Consider the following 22,569-nt stretch of genomic DNA (forward strand, 5'->3'; position numbering starts at 1 on the left):
ACACCAATAATGCTTTTAGGGAGGGGAGTTCAGGGATTTTGAACGGCGATATATTTCCAAGTCAGGATGGTGCTTGGCGGGGAACTTGCAGGTGGTGGTGTTTCCATGCATCTGCTGTCCTTGTCCTTCTAGGTGGTAGAGGTTGCAGTTTAGAAGGTGCTGTCAAAGGAGCCTTTGTGAGTTGCGTGCAGTGCATCTTGTAGATGGTACACATTGCTGCCACTGTGCATTTGTGGTGAAGGGAGTCGATGTTGAAAGTGGTAGATGGGGCTCTTTGTCTTGGATGGTGTCAAGCTTCTTGAATGTTGTTGGAGCTGCACTCATCCAGGCAAGTGGACAGTATTCCATCACACTCCCTGGCTTGTGACTTGTAGATGGTGAACAGGTTTTGGGGAGTCAGGAGGTGAATTACTCTCTGCAGAATTCCCAGCCTCTGACCTGCTCTTGTAGTCAGGGTATTTATATGGCTGGGTCCAGTTCAAGTTTCTGGACAATGGTAACCCCCAGGATGTTGATAGTGTGAGATTCCGCGATGGTAATGCCATTGAATGTCAAGGGGAGACGGATTCTCTCTTGTTGGAGATGGTCATTGCCTGGCACTTGTGTAGTGTGAATGTTATTTGCCACTTATCAGCCGAAGCCTGAATTTTGTTTAGGTCTTGCTGCATATGGACATGGACTGCTTCAGTAACTGAAGAGTTGTGAATAATGAACATTGTGAAATCTTCAAAGAACATCCCCACTTCTGACCTTATGATGGAAGGAAGGTCATTGATGAAGCAGCTGAAGATGGTTGGACCGAGGACACTACATTGAGGAGCTCCTGCAGTGATGTCCTGGAACTGAGATTATTGATCTCCAACAAACACAACCATCTTCCTTTGTGCTAGGTATGACTCCAACCAACGAAGAGTTTTCCCCCTGATTTGCATTGACTCCAGTATTGCTAGGGTTCCTAGATACCACACTCAGTCATATGCTGATGTCAAAAGCAGTCACTCTCACCTCACGGCTTCAGCTCTTTTGTCCATGTTCGGACTAAGGCTGTCATGAGGTCAGGAGCTGAGTGGCCTGGCAGAACCCAAACTGAGCGTCAACTGAGGAGAGGGGTAGGTGAAGAACAGGAGAAGAATGGCAGGTGAGGAACAGGAGGAGGGCAGGGGTGGGTGAGGAGCAGGAGGAGGAGAGGGGTGGTGAGGAATGAGAGGAAAAGAGGGGTGGTTGAGGATCGGGAGGAGTAGAGGAGTGGGTGAGGATCGGGAGGAGGAGAGAGATGGATGAGGAACGGGAGGAGAGGGTTGGTTGAGGAGGAGGAGAAGAGTGGATAAATGGGAGAAGAGGGGTGAGTGAGTGTTACAATCCCAGCTGATATTAATACTGGACAAGTTAGTTCCCAGAATGAAACCTGGCTTGATGGATCCTAACTCATTTTTGGAAAGTGGAAGAAAGTTACTGGACAAATTCACAAGAGTCTGCTGATGAACTTTTAATACAAAAAATAAAATATTTATTAAACAAGAAAAAATGAATGGGAGGAGGAGTGAGTGAGGTACAGGAGGACGAGGGGTAGGTGAGGAACAGAAGGAGGAGAGGGGTTCTTGAGGAGCAGGAAGAGAACAAGAATAAATCTGATCCTGTCCCTCACCTGACATCAATACAAGGGTCACTGCATAGTGGCCATGTGTGGGTGCCTTGCTTTGTTTTCCTCCTCATAATTCAGGGAAGCTGGTGTGAATCGCTATGAACTGCACTCCATGTTCAAGTACCTACCTCATGCCATGCTCAGTGTAGCAGTGAAGTGCTGTTAATATTTATCGTTGGATGGTATAAACTCTCCTTTGCTGACTGGCCATCTGTTATACACCCCACTTGAATTTTGTTTCTACTGATCTCAGTGGAATGAACTCCATTAATTGTCTGACTGGATTTTAATCTTCACTACCTCCACTATTTAAGCTACTTGTTTCCAGGAGTAACACATGCAGGGGGATTTGGCCTCATTGATGGCAACAATTGGAACTGGAGGGAAATCCTCTCACACCCACATGGGACTGCGTGACTTGTGACTCAGGGGCTGCCAGCGCGGGGACTATTTCGAGTGAATTCTACCTGTGGTATTATGTGGGGCACAAGGGCAAGTTTGGCCACAAGTTCCTGGAGCTTGAGTTCAGGCCAGACGGTAAGAGTTGACCGGAATGACTGGAGCTCAGTGTGGCTGTGATTCTGGAGCCTGGGGAAGATACGAGGTAGAAGAGGGAAGAATGGGCCCAGGGACCTAGGCCTCATGCTGCTGCTGCTGAATGTCTGTGAGTCAATGTGCAGAAGCAGCAACAGCTGTAACCCTCCTGTACAGCTCCCTGACTGTTAAAAAATACAGACCTTACAACTCCCTGCACACAGCTTTCTTTTAAGCAGGCAATTCAGGGTCTTTGAAGCTCAAGGTTCCTGGGATCTAAAGCAGCATCAATATCTCCAAACACCCTGCTTCATTTGCCTACTGAACATTAATTCCTTGGCTGTGATGGCCTGAGGATGTAAAACACAGTAAAGTGTTTGTATTCCCTGCTGACAGCTTTACATGGAATTTACAGCACAGAAACAGACCATTTGGCCCACCTCATCTATGTTGGTGCTTATGTTCCACACAAGGCTCCTCCCACCCTTCGTGATCACACTATCAGGGTAACCTTCAACTTCTTTCTTCCTCCTGCGTTTATCAAGTTCCTTGAATGTATCCACACTAAAATCATTGAATGGTTACAGCACAGTAGTGAATATTCACTGAATATGAATATTCAGCACAAAAACAAAGATATCTGGAAAAACACAACAGGTCTGACAGCATCTGTGGAGAGGAATACAGTTGATGTTTCGAGTCCGTATGACCCTTCATCAGAACTAAGGAAATAGAGAAATTAGATGAAATATAAGCTGGTAGATGGGGGTGGGTCAGGTAGACCTGGACAGGGGGCCAGGGATAGGTAGAGGCAAATAAGAGATTGCCAAAGATGCCATATACAAAAGGACAAAGGGGTGTTGACGGTGGTGATATTACCTAAGGAATGTGCTAATGGGAACATTAAGGGTAGCAAGCAGGACAAACTAGTGGCAGATGGCCCTAGTGGGGGTGGGGTGGGGGGAAGGGATCGAAATGGGCTAAAAGGTGGAGATAAAACAATAACCGAAGATATGGGTGACCGCTTTGTGGAACACCTTCGGTCTGTCCGCAAGCATGACCCAGACCTCCCTGTCGCTTGCCATTTCAACACACCACCCTCATGCCCACATGTCCGTCCTTAGCCTGCTGCAACGTTCCAGTGAAGCTCAACGCAAACTGGAGGAACAGCACCTCATCTTCCGACTAGGCACTTTAAAGCCTTCCGGACTTAATATCGAGTTCAACAATTTTAGATCATGAACTCTTTCCTCAGTCCCCACCCCCTTTCTCCAATAATTTATAATTTAAAAAAATATATATTTTTCTTTTCCCACCTATTTTAAAATTTATTTTGACTTATTGTTTTATCTCCACCTTTTAGCCCATTTCGATCCCTTCCCCCCACCCCACTCGGGCCACCTGTCACTAGCTTGTCCTGCTTGCTACCCTTAATGTCCCCATTAGCACATTCCTTAGATAATATCACCGCCGTCAACACCCCTTTGTCCTTTTGTCTATGACATTTTTGGCAATCTCTTCTTTGCCTCCACCTATCACTGGCCCCTTATCCAGCTCTACCTGTCCCACCCCTTTCTACCAGCTTATATTTCACCTCATTTCTCTATTTCAGGTATTTTTGTTTTTGTTCTAGATTTCCAGTATCCGCAGTATTTTGCTTTTATCTTATGAATATTCAGCACATTGTCTCTGTGTCCATTCTCTGCAACAGCAACTCAGCTAGTCCCACCCTTCCACCTTTTCCCTGTAGCCCTGTAAATCTTTTCTCTTCAGATAATTATCCAGTTCCCTTTTGAAAGCCTCAATTGAATCTGTCTCCACTACACGCCCAGGCAGTGCATTCCAGATTCAAACCACTTGTTGCATAAAGAAGTTTTTCCTCATGTCGCCTCTGGTTCTTTTGTTAATCACCTTAGGGTTCTTGACCTTCTGCTGATGGGAAGTTTCTCCCCATTTACTCTATCCAGATCCCTCCTGATTTTGAACACGTCTAACAAATCTCCTATTAACCTTCTCTTCCCCAAGGTGAACAGCCCCAGCTTCCGCCAATTTATCCACAGAACTAAAGTCTCTGATCCTCGGAACCATTTTCGTAAATAGTTCCTGCATCCTTTCAAAAACCTTCACATCCTTCCCATTGAGGCTGAACCAGTGTTTTATGAAGGTTCATAACTCACTTGCTTTTGCACTCTATGCCCCTATTTATAAAACCCTGGATTCAGTATAATTTATTAACTGCTTTCTCAACCTGCCCTGCTACCTTCAATGATTTATGCGCATATACACACACCCAGGTCCCTCCGCTCCAGCATTCCCTTTAGAATTGTACCCTTTATTTTATGTCACCTCTCTCCCTGTTACTGATCAAAATGTATCACTTCACACTTCCCTCCATTAAATTTCATCTGCCACATGTCTGCCATTCCACCAACCTGTCTATATCCTTTGGAAGTCTATCACTATCCACCGCACAGTTCACAATACTTCCATTACTGGGGCTAGCTTTCACTTCCAGATTTATTAACTGAATTCAACTTCCACCAGCTGCCATGGTGAGATTTGAACCCATGTCCCCAGAGTATTAGCCTGGGTCTCTGGATTACTAGTCCAGTGACATTACCAGTATGCCACCATCGCCCCCCACCCCCTGCCTTTAGCTGATTGCTGAATATTTCTGCAATAAATCAAGAGAAATCTGCATTGTTTGCCCCTTGCCAGTAAGTCGTTGGTGATTACCATGACAAGTCTCGAAGAGGGAGGTGAACCACACTGCTTAAATCAGCGGTGGATCTATTGGTGAGAGTCCGTCACAACAGCAGCAGTTGAAAATTCAGTATTACTTTGGCGCAGAAAATTTAAATTACAGATTTGGACCCTATTGAGCCCCAAGCCAGGAAGAGCAGTAAGCCATTTGCATTAGTGGGCATCTAACTGGTTGCCAGTGTGTTCTATTTAACAGATAGGGATCATTTACTTTTTTTAAAAAACACTACCTGACGTAGACTAGAGTGCTTTACACTGAACACAGTTGCTTGCTAAGGTATTGTTTCCCCATATTAGGTCTTTTCTAATCAAAGAACAACTTTTAAACAATTTATTCTTTCACGAGATGTGGCCGCTGCGGGCCCATTCCTAATTACCCTCAAGGTGGTGGTGCGCCATCTTCTTGCTATAGGGAGCAGTTACATTCACTATAAAGTAGGTTTTCATGTTTGGTATGATTATTTAAAAACGAGAATTCCCCACACTGCAATCTGTAGATACTGCAATGAGAGGCTGCTAATGAGACCTCATAATAATAACAACTTTTGCTCATATAAGCATTGTTTAAGGTAATAAAACATGCCGATACACTTCACAGGAGTGTTATCAGTCAAAAATTTGACACCGAGACACATAAGGAGATATCAAGACAGGTGCCCAAACTCTTGGTCATTAAGGCAGGATTTAAGGGGCATTTTAAGGGACGTTAGGTAGCAAGTCTAGGGAGGGAATTCCAGAGCATAGGCCGTAGACAACTAGAGGCTCAGCCGCCAACTGGGGCAGGGGGCAAGAAAATTGAGGATGCATATAATGCCTGAGTTAGAGCAACGTAAGGTTTTCATAAGGTTGTAGAACTGGAGCTGGTTACAGGAAAGGGTGAGGCAATGGAGGGATTTGAACGAGGAAGAGATAAAAGCAAAACACTGCAAATGCTGGAAATCTGAAATAAAAACAGAAAGCGCTGGAAATACTCAGGTCTGGCAGCATCTGTGAAGAGAGAAACAGAGTTAATGAGTTGAATGTGACTTCTTCAGAACTGAAGGAGGATAGAAATAAGATAGGTTTTATGCTGTTGAAAGCAGGGGGCAGTGGGGAGGGGTAGGAAGAACAAAAGGGAAGGTCTGGGATAGGGTAGAGGAGGGGAGAGATTAAATGACAAAGATGTCATGAAACAAAGGGCAAAGGGAGCGGTAATAGTTGCAGTAAAGAAACAAAGCATTGGTTCAGAGTGAGTGTAAATGCCCAACTAACAAAAACAGCTCTGTCCAAAAACAAAAACATGGAAAACAAAATTCAAACCGGCACATGGCAAAAAAAAATAATCAAAATGGGGGACAGAGTTCATAGCCAGAAACTGTTGAACTCAATGTTGAGTCCAGGAAGTTGTAAAGTACCTAATTGGAAGATGAGAAAGTGATACCTTAACCGATATCAATGAAACACAGGCAAGAAATGGCTATTGGTGAAAGTGGTAAATTTCTATCATTCCCCCTGCCAATGGTACTAACTCACAAAAAGACAGTCCAACATCTGTCAGTCACCTTCTTGGACCTCCCAACATGGCTATTCTTCAGGTGTGAACCCATGGCTATCCAACTGCATGGGGAAATCACAACTGAGCTCAATTCTGTCCTTACTGATGCCTACTGCTTAGACGCTTTCCAACGAGCATCTGTGGACAAGAGTTTAAATTGGGCTGTGAAAAAATATTGATTTTGGTTTATTTCCATGGATTAGAAAGTAGTTTCATGCATCAGTGAGTGAGGAGGCCAAGAAAGAGAGCCAGGGTGTCGTCGTAGTTCATTCCCTGCAACTATTGAGATAATCTAAAAGGAGCCATCCTGAGTAAATACCTTTAATAATAATTAAAATAAAATTAGATACTGACCTGCTCTGGAGAGAGAAAAGTTACAGGGGTTACCACCTCATAAGCAATTTGAACAGAAGCTCCACCCATGTCCAGTATGCCAACCGTCCGCTTGCGAATCACAGGGCCTTGGTTGGGATTGCTGGACACAGTTACAGCAACACGTGCATCATAATCTAAAAATAAATAAGAACAAGAAAATAAAGAGGCCGTGATTAGATCAGCAATCTGTTAAAATCTGATAAACTTTTCAGTCCAGCATGAATGCAACTTCAAAAAAAAAAAATTCGTTCTTGGGTGCGGGCGTCACTGGCAAGGGCAGCATTTATTACCCATTCCTAATTGCCCTTGAGAAGGTGGTGATGAGCTGCCTTCTTGAGCCGCTGCAGTCCATGTGATGTAGGTACATCCACAGTGCTATTAGGAATGGAGTTCTAGGATATTGACCCAGTGACAGTGAAGGAACGGCGATATGTTTCAAAGTCAGAATGGTGAGTGACTTGGAGGGGAAATTGCAGATGGTGGTGGTGCTTCCATTTATCTGTTACCTTTGCCCTTCTAGGTGGTAGAGGTTGTGGGTTTGGAAGGTGTTGTCGAAGGAGCCTTGGCAAGTTTTTTTTTAATACATTAGCAGGATGCGGGCTTCGCTGGCTGAGCCAGCATTTATTGCCCATCCCTAGTTGCCCTTGATAAGGTGGCGGTGAGCTGCCTTCTTGAACCGCTGCAGTCCATGTGGTGTAGGTACACCCACAGTGCTGTTAGGAAGGGAGTTCCAGCATTTTAACCCAGTAGCAGTGAAGGATATTTCCAAGTCAGGATGGTGAGTGACTTGGAGGGGGACTTCCAGATGGTGGTGTTCCCATCTATTTGCTGCCCTTGTCCTTCTAGATGGTAGTGGTTGTGAGGTTGGAAGTTGCTGTTGAAGGAGCTTTGGTGAATTCCTGTAGTGCATCTTGTAGAAGGTACATAGTGCTGCAACAGTGCATCAGTGGTGGAGGGAGTGAATATTTGTGGATGTGGTGCCAGTCAAGCGGGCTGCTTTGTCCTGGATGGTGTCAAGTTTCTTGAGTGCTGTGGGAGCTGCACTCATCCAGGCAAGTGGGGAGCTATCACACTCCTGACTTGTCCCTTGTAGATGGTGGACAGACATTGGGAAGTCAGGAGGTGAGTTACACGTAGCACAATTCCTAGCCTCTGACCTGCTCTTGTAGCCACAGTATTTATATGGCTAGTCCAGTTCAGTTTCTGGTCAATGGTAACCCCCCAGGATGTTGATAGTGGGGGATTCAGTGATGGTAATGCCATTGAACATCCATGGGCGATGGCTGGATTCCCTCTTGTTGGAGATGGTCATTGTCTGACACTTGTGTGGCACGAATGTTACTTGCCACTTGTCAGCCCAAGCCTGGACATTGTCCAGGTCTTGCTGCACTTGGACATGGACTGCTTCAATATCTGAGGAGTCGCGAATGCTGCTGAACATTGTTCAATCATCAGTGAAAATCCCCATTTCTGACCTTATGATGGAAAGTAGGGCATTGATGAAGCAGCTGAAGATGGTTAGGCCAAGGATACTACCCTGAGGAACTCCTGATATCCTGGAGCTGAGATGACTGACCTCCAACAACCACAGCCATCTTCCTTTGTGCTAGGTGTGACTCCAACCAGCAGAGAGTTTCCCCCCTGATTCCCATTGACTCCAGTTTTGCTGGGGCTCCTTGATGCCACACTGGGAACACCGTGCATCTTGTAGATGGTACACACCGCTGCCACTGTGCATCAGTGGTGGAGGGAGTAAATGTTTAAGGCGGTGGATGGGATGCCAATCAAGCAGCTGCTTTGTCCTGGATGGTGTTGAGTTTCTTGAGTGTTGTTGGAGCTGCACTCATCCAGGCAACTGGAGATTATTCCATCACACTCCTAACTTGTGCCTTGTAGATGGTGGGCAGGCTTGGGGAGTCAGGAGGTGAGTTACTTGCTGCAGGATTCCTAGCCTCTGACCTGCTCTTGTAGCTATAGTAGTTATATGGCTAGCCCAGTTCAGTTTGTGATCAATGGCTTTTAGTATCTAACCGGTTTTGCTGATGGATGTTATTTATCCAGTAATTTAAGGTAATAAGGCGGACAGGCATTGGGTATTGTTTAGTTAATCATACTCAGGTGCTTATATAAAGAAGAGTCAGCCAGCATTAGGTGGTTGGTGTTAGAAAGGAAAAGTAAGCTCTGTGGCAAGCAATAAATAGCCTCCACCAAAGCATCCTAGTCTCAATGTCTTCTTCACAACCAGGCTTGTGAATTGTACTGACATTTAGTAGCTGAGAATGAGTGCCTGAAAGTGAAGACTGGAGACTAAGATTTACTTCCAGACAGAAGGCTAGTATTGGGGTTCATTTTTTTTGAGAGAAGACTGTAATTGGAGAATCTTTGAAGAAAGATGACTGAAATCAGGTATAGGGTGGCAGGATATGATTTTCCATTACTGTTTTGTGAACCTTATGATCAATGGAAAAATGTATGGACATGGATTATGTCTGTACTGAAATGAAAGCAAGACTTGGAACTCGGTGCTCAGGTACTAGACAATGAATAAGGTTTGGGCATTCTCTTGAGAATCATGGATAAAATTCACTTGCAAATGACTTATTGAGTGCCTATGAGGTGTGTTTGGACATTAGGCAGACCAAATTGGGAATTCCACTGACAATGGTAACCCCAGGATGTTGATAGTGGCCATAAATAAGGAAGGCCATTTGAGCCATCATTTTGCTGCTTCCAACAGCCACCAATCTGCACCATCAATGATTCTCCCCTACTGAGCTGGGTCGAGATGGGAAGCCTGGGTGTGGTGTGGGGAAGTGGGATAGATTTATAACCACAAGTGAAAACGCTCACAATAAAGTTCTCCATGTCATCTGCGGCAAGTCAAAGAAAAATGCCAGGGTGTCGATCTACATTTTGTTTGTTATTCAGCTCCGACAGCTGTGAGAGTTTCCTGTGACCCAGGACAATGGAAACCATAATGGTTATCTAAATCTGCCCTTGGAACATTCAGTTCCTTTCTTAATCAAATATTTCTCGAGTTATTTTAAAGCCAGAATGCAACAAATTTAACATTGCTCAAACTAACTTGAAATTCAGACTGTGCACTGACTGAAGGCAGCTGTCATGTCGAGCATGGTTAGGGTTAGGACTTCAGTCCAACCCAGACTAATGGAATGAAGCTGTCCCCTCTCTCTTCCCAGAAAGGGCTCTGAAGGCTAAATTATGAGGAGAGGTTACATAAAATAGGCTTGAATTCCCTGGATTATAGAAGGTTAAGTCATTTGAGTTTTTTTTTAGGATTTTGAAAGGCACTTATAGGGTTGGATAAAGAAAAACATTTTCTCCTGCTGATGGCAGAACAAGGAAACACGACCTTAAAATCAGGCAGACCAATCAGGAGAGAAGTTAGCAAACACATCTTCCTGCACTAGGTGGTAGAAGTGTGGAACAACCTCTTCCACACACAGCAGTAGATGCTAGCTTGGTTTAGAACTTTAAATTTGAAATCCATTGATTTTTTTTCTAGTTTGAGGGCATTAATGGATTTAGAGCCTAAATGGGTAAATGCAGTTAGAATAAGGATCAGCCATGAATGATCTCATTGAAGGACCAAACAGGCTAGAGGGGCTGTCCGATGTTCTTGGATCTAGGCTTTGTTCATCCTTTTTGAGTGCGGAGTCCTTACAGGCTGGTCACAGTTACTTGTCTTTTAAAGATCTGAAGGATTTCATGTACTTTTCAAAACAGACACGTGTGAAATTAGGGGATTCTGAAAGGATGTTGGTGGTTGTGCAAACATTTCCTGCAAAAATAACTTTTTGGAGACTAAAATAAAGCAGTAAACATGAAACAGAAACTGGCCGAGCCAGAATGAGGAAGAAAAACAACTTGCGTTTAGGTAACACTTGGGAGGAAAAACAAGCCAAAACACTTCATAGGGGAAGAAAAGGACAAATGGCAGAAAGTAGGAGAGAAGTCCCAGCATGTAGCACCGTTGAAGAAGTAGGTTTCAAAATGGTTTTAGAAAACAGTAAAGAAAATAGCCAAACAAAGAGGTTTGGGAAGAAAACTCCAGAGGAAAAGGGGAATGAAGCTGAAATCTGCTGCTAGCGAAGCAAAGAGGAGGTACGGCAGAGAGATGGGTGACTGGTGTCAAGAATGGTGTTGGATGCAGACCAGAATGGACATCAGGGGTCAGGGTCAGGTTAGGGAGGTCTCCACCAACCCCATGGAGGAACTTGAAACTTATTAACAGGTGGACTTACCATCTTCAATATGGTCAAATCGTCCAAGAACAAAGTTGATTCCAATCCAGGCATAGACTCCTGTCAATATAATTCTACAAGTCAGCAACAAAATTAAATCAGTAAAATAATACATCAGAGTGCTTCAGAATACAACACTTAAGATTGGAGAAACAGGGGTTGTTCTCCTTGGAGTGAAGGAGATGGAGGGGGCATGGGGGGTAGATTTGATCAAGGCGTATACGATTATGACAGGTTTAGATAAGGTAGACAAAGAAATGCTGTTCCCATTAGCTGATGGTACAAGGACTAGGGGGACACAGATTTAAGGTTTTGGGCAAGAGATGCAGGAGGAATGTGAGGAAGACCTTTTTTATGCAGAGAGTGGTAATGACCTGGCACACATTGCCCATGAGGACAGTGGAAGCAGAGACAATCATTGATCCCAATAGGAAACTGGATAGGCACATAAAGGAAACAAACTCGCCAGGGTTCCAGGATAGAGCAGGGGGACTGGGACTAATTGGATTGCTCCACAGAGAGCCAGTATAGACTTGATGGACTAAATGGCCTCCTTCTGAGACACAAATGACTCTACAACCTCAGTAATATAAAAGAGTTTTTTTAGATATATAAAGGGTAGGAGAGGCAAAAGTGGACATTGGGCCACTGGAAAATGATGTTGGAGAAGTAATAATGGGGAACAAAGAAATGGCGGAGGAACTCAATAGGTACTTTGCGTCAGTCTTCACGGAGGAAGAAACGAGTAACATCCCCAAAATTCAAGAGAGTCAGGGGGCAGAGGTGAGTATGGTGGCCATTACCAAGGAGAAGGTGCTAGGAAAACTGAAAGGTCTGAAGGTGAATAAATCACCTGACCAGATGGATTACACCCCAGAGTTCTGAAGGAGATAGCTGAAGAGATAGTGGAGGCATTAGTGGTGATCTTTCAGGAATCACTGGAGTCAGGGAGGGTCCCAGAGGACTGGAAAATCGCAAATGTAACCCCCCTGTTTAAGAAGGGAGTGAGGCAAAAGACGGGAAATTACAGGCCGATTAGCCTGACCTCGGTCGTTGGTAAGATTTTAGAGTCCATTATTAAGGATGAGATTTCAGAATATTTGGAAGTGCATGGCAAAATAGGGCAAAGTCAGCATGGTTTCATCAAGGGGAGGTCATGCCTGACAAATCTGTTAGAATTCTTTGAGGAGGTAACGAGTAGGTTAGACAAAGGAGAGCCAATGGATGCTATCTACTTGGACTTCCAGAAGGCCTTTGACAAGGTGCCGCACAGGAGGCTGCTCAGTAAGATAAGAGCCCATGGTGTTAGAGGCAAGGTACTAGCATGGATAGAAGATTGGCTGTCTGGCAGGAGGCAGAGAGTGGAGATAAGGGGGTCCTTCTCAGGATGGCGGCCGGTGACTAGTGGAGTTCCGCAGGGGTCAGTGTTGGGACCACAACTTTTCACTTTATACATTAATGATCTAGAGGAAGGAACTGAGGGCATCCTGGCTAAGTTTGAAGATGATACAAAGATCGGTGGAGGGACAGGTAGTATTGAAGAGGCGGGGAGGCAGCAGAGGGATTTAGACAGGTTAGGAGAATAGGCAAAGAAGTGGCAGATGGAATACAACGTGGGGAAGTGTGAGGTCATGCACTTTGGTAGGAAGAATAGAGGCAAAGACTATTTTCTAAATGGGGAGAGAATTCAGAAATCTGGAGTGCAAAGGGACTTGGGAGTCCTAGTCCAGGATTCTCAAGGTTAACTTGCAGGTTGAGTCGGTAGTTAGGAAGGCAAATGTAATGTTGACATTTATTTCGAGAGGACTAGAATATAAAAGCAGGGATGTGCTGCAGAGGCTTATAAGGCTCTGGTCAGACCACATTTAGAATATTGTGAGCAATTTTGGACCTCATATCTCAGGAAGGATGTGCTGGCCCAGGAGAGGGTCCAGAGGAGGTTCACGAGAATGATCCCAGGAATGAAAGGCTTAACATATGAGGAACGTTTGAGGACTCTGTGTCTATACTCGATGGAGTTTAGAAGGATGAGGGGAGATTTGATTGAAACTTACAGAATACTGAAAGGCCTGGATAGAGTGGACGTAGGGAAAATGTTTCCATTAGTAGGAGAGACTAGGACCCGAGGGCACAGCCTCAGAGTAAAGGGAAGACCTTTTAGAACAGAGATGAGGAGAAACTTCTTTAGCCAGAGAGTGGTGAATCTATGGAATTCATTGCCACAGAAGGCTGTGGAGGCCAGGTCATTGTATGTATTTAAGACCGAGAGAGATAGGTTCTTGATTGGTAAGGGGATCAAAGGTTACGGGGAGAAGGCGGGAGAATGGGGTTGAGAAACTTATCAGCCATGATTAAATGGCGGAGCAGACTCGATGGGCCAAATGGCCTAATTTCTGCTCCTATGTCTTATGGTCTTATAGTCATTAGTCTCACACTCTGTACTGGATCCACAACTTGAGCCTTTTTTGAGAGGGGGAGGGAAAAATGGGGGCCTTAATTAATTGCAGTAGAATTCCTTCCTTTTGTCATGTCCTAATTATCCCACAGTGTGCACATCATGGAGTCTGATAAGAAGGCTGGAAGGTGACTGTAAACAACAGAATGCTAATGTAAAGCTTTGAGTGGCTGACAGAAAGCATTTCAACAACCCGCTAACATTTGCTGTTGAAGATATTAACAATGTAGGTAAGTTATCAGTGGACGGTTGAGGCCTATGAGATTGTACTCCAGCAAAGGGTCAGCACCTTGGCAAGAGAAGGCAGCGAGGGAATTAGATCGGCAAAATAAAATGCAACGTAAATTAAGCTGTTTAACAACTGTGCACTGCAGACGCAATGGGCCAAATGGTCTCCTGCACTGTAATGATTGTGGTTTGCAATAGCCTTGATTGCTACAGTTTAGCTGGGTCATGTGGTATTTGCAAAGAAAATAGTGAGCTTACACCTCCAGTCCCCTACAAGTCAAAAATCTCCACTTTATAGGAACATATACTAATGGTAGAACTTAACACACATGAAGGGACATTTTCAGAGTGATTCAGCCTGGGTAGTGAGACAACCTGAGCAATTACGATGAAAAGTCTGTTTCACTATAGGTTACAATGTTCAAGTTTAACCATTGGCTGCTTACGTACGCATGGCCTGGTATTCTGTCAGTTTCTACAAGACAAGTATCAGAACAGAAATCCAAAAGGTAACAGGAAGAATTTAAAGTATTGAGAAAAAACACTTTTAATTTAAAAAAAGTTTAATTTGGCCTATTTCAACAGGAACACTGCACAATCTGAAGATGAGATGCTATCAAGTTTGTCTACAAGGGTGGTTAAATTACTGAGATGAGCAATCATTGCTCAATGATTACTGGAACCATATTTGGAAGGGGTGTGGGTTATTTAATAAAAAAATGATTATATCTTTAAGGGGAAAAACAAAAAGGAAAATCCGAAAGCTAATGAAAACCAAGATACCCTAATATAAAATAAAAATACAAAATACTGGAAAAACTAAGCAGGTCTGGCAGCATCTGTCGTGAGAGAAACAAGAGTTAACGTTTTGAGTCCATACGATTCTTTAGAGCTCTGAAGAATGGTCGTACGGACTCGAAGCATAAACTCTGTTTTTCTCTCTCACCACAGGTGCTGCCAGACCTGCTGAGTTCTTCCAGCATTTTCTGTGTTTTTATTTCAGATTTCCAGCATCTGCAGTATTTTGCTTTTACCCTAATATAGAGCAGTTTCACACATTTGCCCAGCTTCAGAAGTAAACAGTACTGGTGACCCAGATATCAATTGTATGAATGCTGAACTGTAATAGCACTCGCAATCGTCGGGGTTATTTGGATCAGCACAGTGACAGGACCCATGTAGCTGCTGATTGTGATTCTCAGCTCACCTAAAATATACGATTAACTTGCTAGGTATCATAAAATCACTGATTCAAATATTTTTGAAAAAGGACATTGCAATATGGGTGTTTTGCTGCAGCAAAGCTTAAGGGCTTTTACAACCACGTAAGGAAACTAAGCAAGCTGGATTGCTGCCAGAGCATACTGACTGTTGCATGCTTAAGTTTTGCAGAGTATTTCGGTTCACTGCCCCTATGCTCTCCCCAGCCATCCTGCTGCTGTTGGTCCAAATGATTATTTCCTACGTAGGAACATAGATGAGTATTCGACTGGAGAAAGAAAGAACAAACTTGCACACCTACAGTGCCCTTCATGATCTCAGGACATTCCAAAGCGCTTTACGGTCAAAAAAAGTACTTTTTGAAGTGTAGTCACTGTTGTAATGTAGGAAATGCAGCAGCCAATATATGTACAGCAAGATTCACAAACAGCAACGATGATCAGGTAACCTGTGTCTTAGAGGCCTTGGTGTCGGGCTAAATGTTGACCAAAATGCTGGGGATTCTTCTCTGCCAGGGGATTTTTTTTTATATGTACACCTGAGAGAACAGACAGGGCCTCGTTTTACCGTCTCAACTGATAGAGTAGCACTGGGAGTGTCAGCCCAGATTTTGTGCTCAAGACTCTGGAGTGGAGCTTGAACCCAGAACCTTCTGGCTGAGGGGTGAGAAAGCTACTGAGAGCCATGGCTGGCACAAAGCTCAAGACTGAGCCCAATCTCATCCTCAGCTGATATCCAAATCTGCATTTTCATGGAGCAACCACCAGAAGAATAATCATGGGTAACAGGACTCGAGGGGCCTAGTGGCCTACCCTTGCTCATAATTTGTATGTTCTCAACAGCTCCCTGTAGTGTGTCAACTGGGATCACCTAACTACGTACAGATTGGGAGTCGCACTTGGGGCCCGTTTGTCTGCAGTGATTTGAGACTATGCCAGTGGTGCATGTGGCCTCTATGCCTTTAGCGGGGTATTTGTAATTTTTAGTAAAAATTCAAAGCTTGCCTTGAGCTAACACTTCTTCATATTTCACAGACACTGCAAGTGTTAATAGTCTCACCTACAGACCTGTGAACCGACACGTACGCTACTATAGTGTTGTGGTTCTGTACTCTAAAAATATAACAAGCATACACATTTGCATTTTAAATTACAAAACATACATGAATTCAACCAGAGAACCTTGCAAACTGGTTAATTTACAACAACTAATTTAACAAATCAAAATCAAAACAAGCCTGGAACTCTAATTTCATGCCTGGCTACTTTTGACCTTTGCTACTGAGCCACGTGAAATATTTACAAGGGTTCAATTATTCATGATTCAGATGCAGAATATCTGCAAATTTCCTGATCCTGCAGTGTGTCCGATGTGAAGTGTAAGGATCACAGCGACTCTATGTGGGAGTAGCACTAAATTCAGTCATGTCAGAATTAAATGCACTTTATAAAGTAGTCCCAGATTAGATTCAAGTCAATGCCCTAGGAACTGGAGTAGGTCATTCAGTGCCTCGAGCCTGTTCCACCATTCAACTAGAATGTGGCGGATCTGTAATCTTGATTCCATAACCCTCAACATGCTGATCTAACGAAACATAACCATCTGAGTTCTGAAAGTTTCAACTGAACCCCCAATAGCTTATCCGAGGGGAGGGGGATTGCAGGTTTCCATTGACAGGAGTATCTACAAAAGGCAAAAAGGAACTGCTGATATATCCAGAACTTACCTCCACTGATGCTTACTCTGTTTGGTATTTCCAGCATTTTCTTTTATTGTTTCAGATTTCCAACATTACTAGTTCTTTTTGACCTTTTGTTTATATTTCTGACACTGGGCACCTGAGATATATTTGGTTTGTTTTTGATTGCACTGGTATCCAGACACAACTGGAAAGCCGTCACCCTGTTTATATTCCCCACACAGAAATCCACAGAAGTAGCTTCAATTCCTCTCTCTAAATAATCCACTTGCCTAAGGCCAAAGAAATTAGAAACAGGTTAGCAAGGCCTAGGGATCATGTGTTAACTGGCTAAAACAGTGCAGAGCATTGGTGAGTAATTTGCTGCTGACCCAATGAGGGTGGCCCTATGTGCTGCTGACCCAATGAGGGTGGCCCTACGTGCTGCTGACCCAATGAGGGTGGCCCAAGTGCTGCTGACCCAATGAGGGTGGCCCAAGTGCTGCTGACCCAATGAGGGTGGCCTAAGTGCTGCTGACCCAATGAGGGTGGCCCTACGTGCTGCTGACCCAATGAGGGTGGCCCTATGCTGCTGACCCAATGAGGGTGGCCCTACATGCCGCTGGTTCAATGAAGACCACCATCTTTTGTTTGGTGTTGGTAGTGGGGGATTGGAATATAAAACGTTGCTGACAAGAAGCCAATTTTAAGTTGCAATGCTGATTAGATGAACCATAATACACACCTTCTTGTTTACCGGAAATCACCTCTGCGTGGGACTCAGAAAACAGGAAGTCAAATTCGACGGGCACATCAGTGTAAAGGTCCTCAAGAATAGCACCCTGTTGGCTGGAGAGGTGCAACACATCTGAATTCAGATAAGATTTTCCCCATAACATTATTTTATTTTTAGGATTCAAATTAATTAACTTAATTAATTGAGTGCTTATAGGCCTGAATAGCCACAATCCTTCTAGTGTACTCCCACTGGAACTTCAGTAGCAGTGGCCTTGATATACTCAGTCCAAGCCTTCAGTCAGGCTTTCCAATTGGGGGGCAGTAACTCGCTCTAGCAGGAGGCTCCACTTACTCTAGCTGTTGTATCAGCAGACTCAAAACAGGCACACCCCATCAATGAAAGGCAGATGCGGGACCCAATTGAGGGCAATGTTGTGATTTTACAGGTAAATGTTTTAAAACATTTTAAAAGATAGGGGAATGGGGGCTCAGGTTGAGGTAAAAAAAATCAATTTGCACCCCCCGCCCCACTTTCTCTTAAACTGGGTATTCTGGCCTTGTTGATACAGGCGGGGCTTCAGATGCCACATCCCTGTCTCTGCCCCCCCCACCCCCCCACCCCCCACCACCACCCACCCCACCCCACCAACACCCCCTCCATGCATAGACACCCATTATTGGACAACAAGGTGGAGAATCTCCCTCTGACAATGGAAAATCTCCAGCAGTGGTCTCCAGCGAACACCGATTGGTACTTGTGATGAGCTGTACCCTAAAATGGATTTGCAGAGCTTGTGTTATGTTCTTAACTACATGTTGTGTTTGATTCCACATCTGAAGATTGAGAGGCAGCTAGCACCAAAAAAAAAGCTGAACCACTGATCACAAATATATATCTGGAAGACAGCACAGCAGAGGGAAGGGTTTTTATTTAAACAGGAGTGCGGGTCTAGGGGAAGGGGGGAGGAGAGATTTTTCTTGCTCAAATATACTTTGTCAGCTCATAATGTGGTCTCACAATCCAGATATCTCCAATGTGGCCCTCAGCCCAGTCTGCAGTTAAGGGTTGTCTGTGTTTGCAATGGGGCTGCCCCACAACCAAAATCACCAAAAAAGGTCCAACAGGGACCAGACTTAAAGGATCTTCAAGTCAGCGATTAAAATTGATGTTTTAAACAAAAATGTCAAAGGAATCCCTGGTAAAGACGTTTAGTCTCTTCTATAGTACAGGGAAGTATTTCAAACAAAAATCTAAAACCCCTGGCCTTCTCTTCCTCTTTAAGACTGAATTTAGAGCCGACTTGAGGGCAGTTGGAAAATCTTGTGATAATGTTCCGTATATACTCGGGAGCTCTGTACACACCAGGGAGTTCCCTGGTTCAGTCCCTGGTCTTTGCAAAATAAATATGCTGAGTTAGCTGATCTCAGTCAAGGTGGCAGTAGTGGACTGTGGCCCCTAGCAGAGATGGGTGTACAGAGGTAATGTCATTGGGCTAGTAATCCAGAGGCCCAGGCTAATGTCCTGGGAACACAGATTCAAATCCCACCACAGTAACCGGTGGAATTTAAATTTAAATCCAGTCTCAGTATCTAACTATCATCAATTGTTGTAAAAAAAACCAATGCTCTTTAGGGAAGGAAATCTTCCATCCTTTCCTGGTCTGGCCTGCATGTGACTCCCGACCCTCCTCCCAGCAATGTGATTCTTAACTGCCCTCTGAAATGGCCTAGCAAGCCACTCAGTTCAAGGGCAATTAGGGATGGGCAACAAATGTTGGCCTTGCCCGTGATGCCCACATTCCACTAGGTGAGGAATAATTCCAGCTCCAGATTACCAAACAGAGACTAATACTGAGCTACTGTGCATGTATGACTATGACACCGATTGCCTTGCAAACACTCACTGGAATGTGACCTCCATACTAACAAACATCACCTTCATGAGAAGAAGGATTTTTTTTTTAATGCAGATATGACTAACAACGGTCTCATTACAAGCAAAGCACATCCTATGAACAGTAATTTCAAAGTATTTTTAAACATAGTCAATAATTTAATTTACTGAGAAGTGCCAGTGAAATTCTTCTGGCTGCAATTGCAATACCTTTCTGGTAGCAGTCTCATTCCAGCAGTGCACAGGATGTACAATGGTGTCTCTTTGTGCTTTGCAACAGGAACATGTTCAGCGGCAAACCTCAGCAGAGGACGGAGATAATCCGTTGCTTTCTCTGGAGAAGAGGCCAGCGTCGAGATGCCTGGAACAGCAGTGCAATGAACGCTTATTAAAATATTAGTTAAGTTTTGTGACAACATGTGAGATCTCAATCGCGCAAGGCAAGCACACACTCACTGACGTTCAATGTCTTTGTCGCAGGTTCACAGGAAAGGTGAAGGATGATGAACTTCTCCAGTTACCCAATGCAGCTTATCCGCATGCTACCTCCTGCTGGTCCACAATCGCTGTCCCAGCATTCAACACACCTTATTCTGAATCTCTGGAACCTCCCCGCCCAAACCACTTTTCACCTCTCTGTTTCCTTTAAAACCTTGTAAGAAAGCACCTTTTCAACTGTGCTTTTAGTCGCCCCTTGCCATTACTCCTGAAAGTCCATTTCTCCTCTGTGAACAGTCTTGACAGGTTTCTCTACAATGAAGGCTATATAGATGTAGGTTACAGGTATGCAATATTCTTGAGTTGCTTCTGATTCGTTCCCTTCATTACTGTCAAATTTCTTGTAGTAAACCATAATATTCTCAGTGTGCAAAACAAATATTTAGGAATAAGAAGACCCCTTGATTGGGACAAGTTCATTATAATGAGCACAGGTCCATGCAGACCCAGTTCGACTTATGCTCTGTGCTGAATTAGTTGATCCCAACTGGTGTGACCCAAGGTTTAGCAGTTAGCCTCAGTGCGTGAGGTTTGGAGGAAATGACCATTCTAGATCACTATCCAGCAGCCCTGCTGATTTCTGAAGAGGCAGTTGCCAGCAAAAGAATTCTTTCTCCCTCAGGTCCTAACTGCTCATTTCCAGCTGTTTTAATTTTACACCAGGATTACATAGAGGGTCATTGCACTCCTGGTATTTAAAAAAAAGCCTCACACATAGCCAATAGCTGCTGTTTATAACAATCTCAGTTAATGCATTGATATAATGAACCTGATATATGTAAAAACAAAAAACTGCAGATGCTGGAAATCCAAAACAAAAACAAAAACACCTGGAAAAACTCAGCAGGTCTGACAGCATCTGCGGAGAGGAGCACAGTTAACGTTTCGAGTCTGTATGACTCTTCAACAGAACTAAGGGAAAATAGAAACGAGGTGAAATATAAGCTGGTTTAAGGGGGGGTGGGACAAGTAGAGCTGGACAGAGGGCCAGTGATAGGTGGAGATAGCCAAAAAATGTCATAGACAAAAGGACAAAGATGTCATAGACAAAAGGTCAAAGAGGTGTTGAAAGTGGTGATATTATCTAAGAAATGTGCTAATAGGTGACATTAAGGGTAGAAAGCAGGAGGAGCAAGGTACAGATAGCCCTAGTGGGGGTGGGGTGGGGGGAAGGGATCAAAATAGGTTGACAGGGCCCTCAACCATGTCCGGCCCATCTCCCGCGCATCCGCCCTCACATCTTCCTCTCCCTCCCAGAACCATGATAGGGTCCCCCTTGCTCTCACTTATCACCCCACCATCCTCCGCCATTTCCGCCAACTCCAGCATGATGCCACCACCAAACACATCTTCCCTTCAATCCCCCCGGCAGCATTCCGCAGGGATCGTTCCCTCCAGGAGACCCTGGTCCACTCCTCCATCACCCCCTACACCTCAACCCCTCCCACAGCATCTTCCCATGCAACCGCAGATGGTGCAACACCTGCCCCTTCACTTCCCCTCTCATCACCGTCCAAGGGCCCAAACACTCCTTTCAAGTGAAGCAGCATTTCACTTGCACTTCCCTCAATGTAGTCTACTGCATTCACTGCTCCCAATGCGGCTTCCTCTACATTGGAGAGACCAAACGCAGACTGGGTGACTGCTTTGCGGAACACCTTCAGTCTGTCCGCAAGCATGACCCAGACCTCCCTGTCGCTTGCCATTTCAACACTCCACCCTGCTCTCATGCCCACATGTCCGTCCTTGGCCTGCTGTAATGTTCCAGTGAAGCTCAATGCAAACTGGAGGAACAGCACCTCATCTTCCGACTAGGCACTTTACAGCCTTCTGGACTGAATATCGAGTTCAACAATTTTAGATCATGAACTCTCTCCTCCATCCCCACCCCCTTTCCGATTCCCCTTTTTTCCAATAATTTATATAGATTTTTCTTTTCTCACCTATTTCCATTATTTTTAAATGTATTTCCATCCATTGTTTTATCTCTACCTTTTAGCCTATTTCGATCCCTTCCCCCCACCCCACCCCCACCCCCACTAGGGCTATCTGTACCTTGCTCGTCCTGTTTTCTACCCTTAATGTCACCTATTAGCACATTCCTTAGATAATATCACCACCTTCAACACCTCTTTGTCCTTTTGTCTATGACATCTTTTGGCAATCTCCACCTATCACTGGCCCTCTATCCAGCTCTACTTGTCCCAACCCCCCCTTAAACCAGATTATATTTCACCTCTTTTCTATTTTTCCTTAGTTCTGTTGAAGAGTCATAAGGACTCGAAACGTTAACTGTGTTCCTCTCCGCAGATGCTGTCAGACCTGCTGAGTTTTTCCAGATATTTCTGATATATGTAAATATGGACTTATGAGCTGATTTCATTGACAGTGTCCATAAGCAGCATTGTGTGTGAGGATATGCAATGCATATACCATATATTGTAGACAGGATGTCCCTTCACCTACCGATTCACCTTAAAAGGTAAAATAGTTGAGTTTAAAAAAAAAACTATGCTCTGGATTTTTTTTCCAAATTATATTTTTAACGATAAGCCTGGACTCAGTGGTGGCTTGGAGTCTTATGGTCATGTATCAAGTTCCATATCAGAGGCTTGAGCACATCTTTCTAGGCTGGCGCAGTGCTAACTGAGTGCTGCACTGTTGGAGGTGCCATTTTTGAGGCGACGTTAAACTGAAGCTTCGTCTGCCATCTCAGGTGAACCGGAAAGATTCCAGGACATTAT

At 44.3% G+C, this 22,569-nt stretch overlaps 1 protein-coding gene across 1 annotated transcript in view; it reads right to left on the minus strand.

The window, feature by feature from the left end:
• Window positions 1-6,827: 6,827 nt before the first annotated feature.
• LOC144675854 (ectonucleoside triphosphate diphosphohydrolase 4-like) overlaps window positions 6,828-22,569 on the minus strand; it is a gene marked incomplete at its 3' end in the record, with an annotated part of 48,908 nt that continues 33,166 nt past the window's right edge. The window contains exons 5-8 of the mRNA XM_078536421.1: window positions 19,538-19,688; window positions 17,441-17,544; window positions 11,114-11,173; window positions 6,828-6,982 (exon numbers count right to left, since the gene is read on the minus strand). Coding sequence (XP_078392547.1) covers window positions 6,828-6,982; window positions 11,114-11,173; window positions 17,441-17,544; window positions 19,538-19,688 — 470 coding nt within the window. The remainder of the gene's footprint in view (window positions 6,983-11,113; window positions 11,174-17,440; window positions 17,545-19,537; window positions 19,689-22,569) is intronic.

This window comes from Cetorhinus maximus, unplaced genomic scaffold (genome assembly GCF_964194155.1).
Source record: "Cetorhinus maximus unplaced genomic scaffold, sCetMax3.hap1.1 HAP1_SCAFFOLD_1202, whole genome shotgun sequence".
In the NCBI taxonomy this organism is placed as follows: Eukaryota; Metazoa; Chordata; class Chondrichthyes; order Lamniformes; family Cetorhinidae; genus Cetorhinus; species Cetorhinus maximus.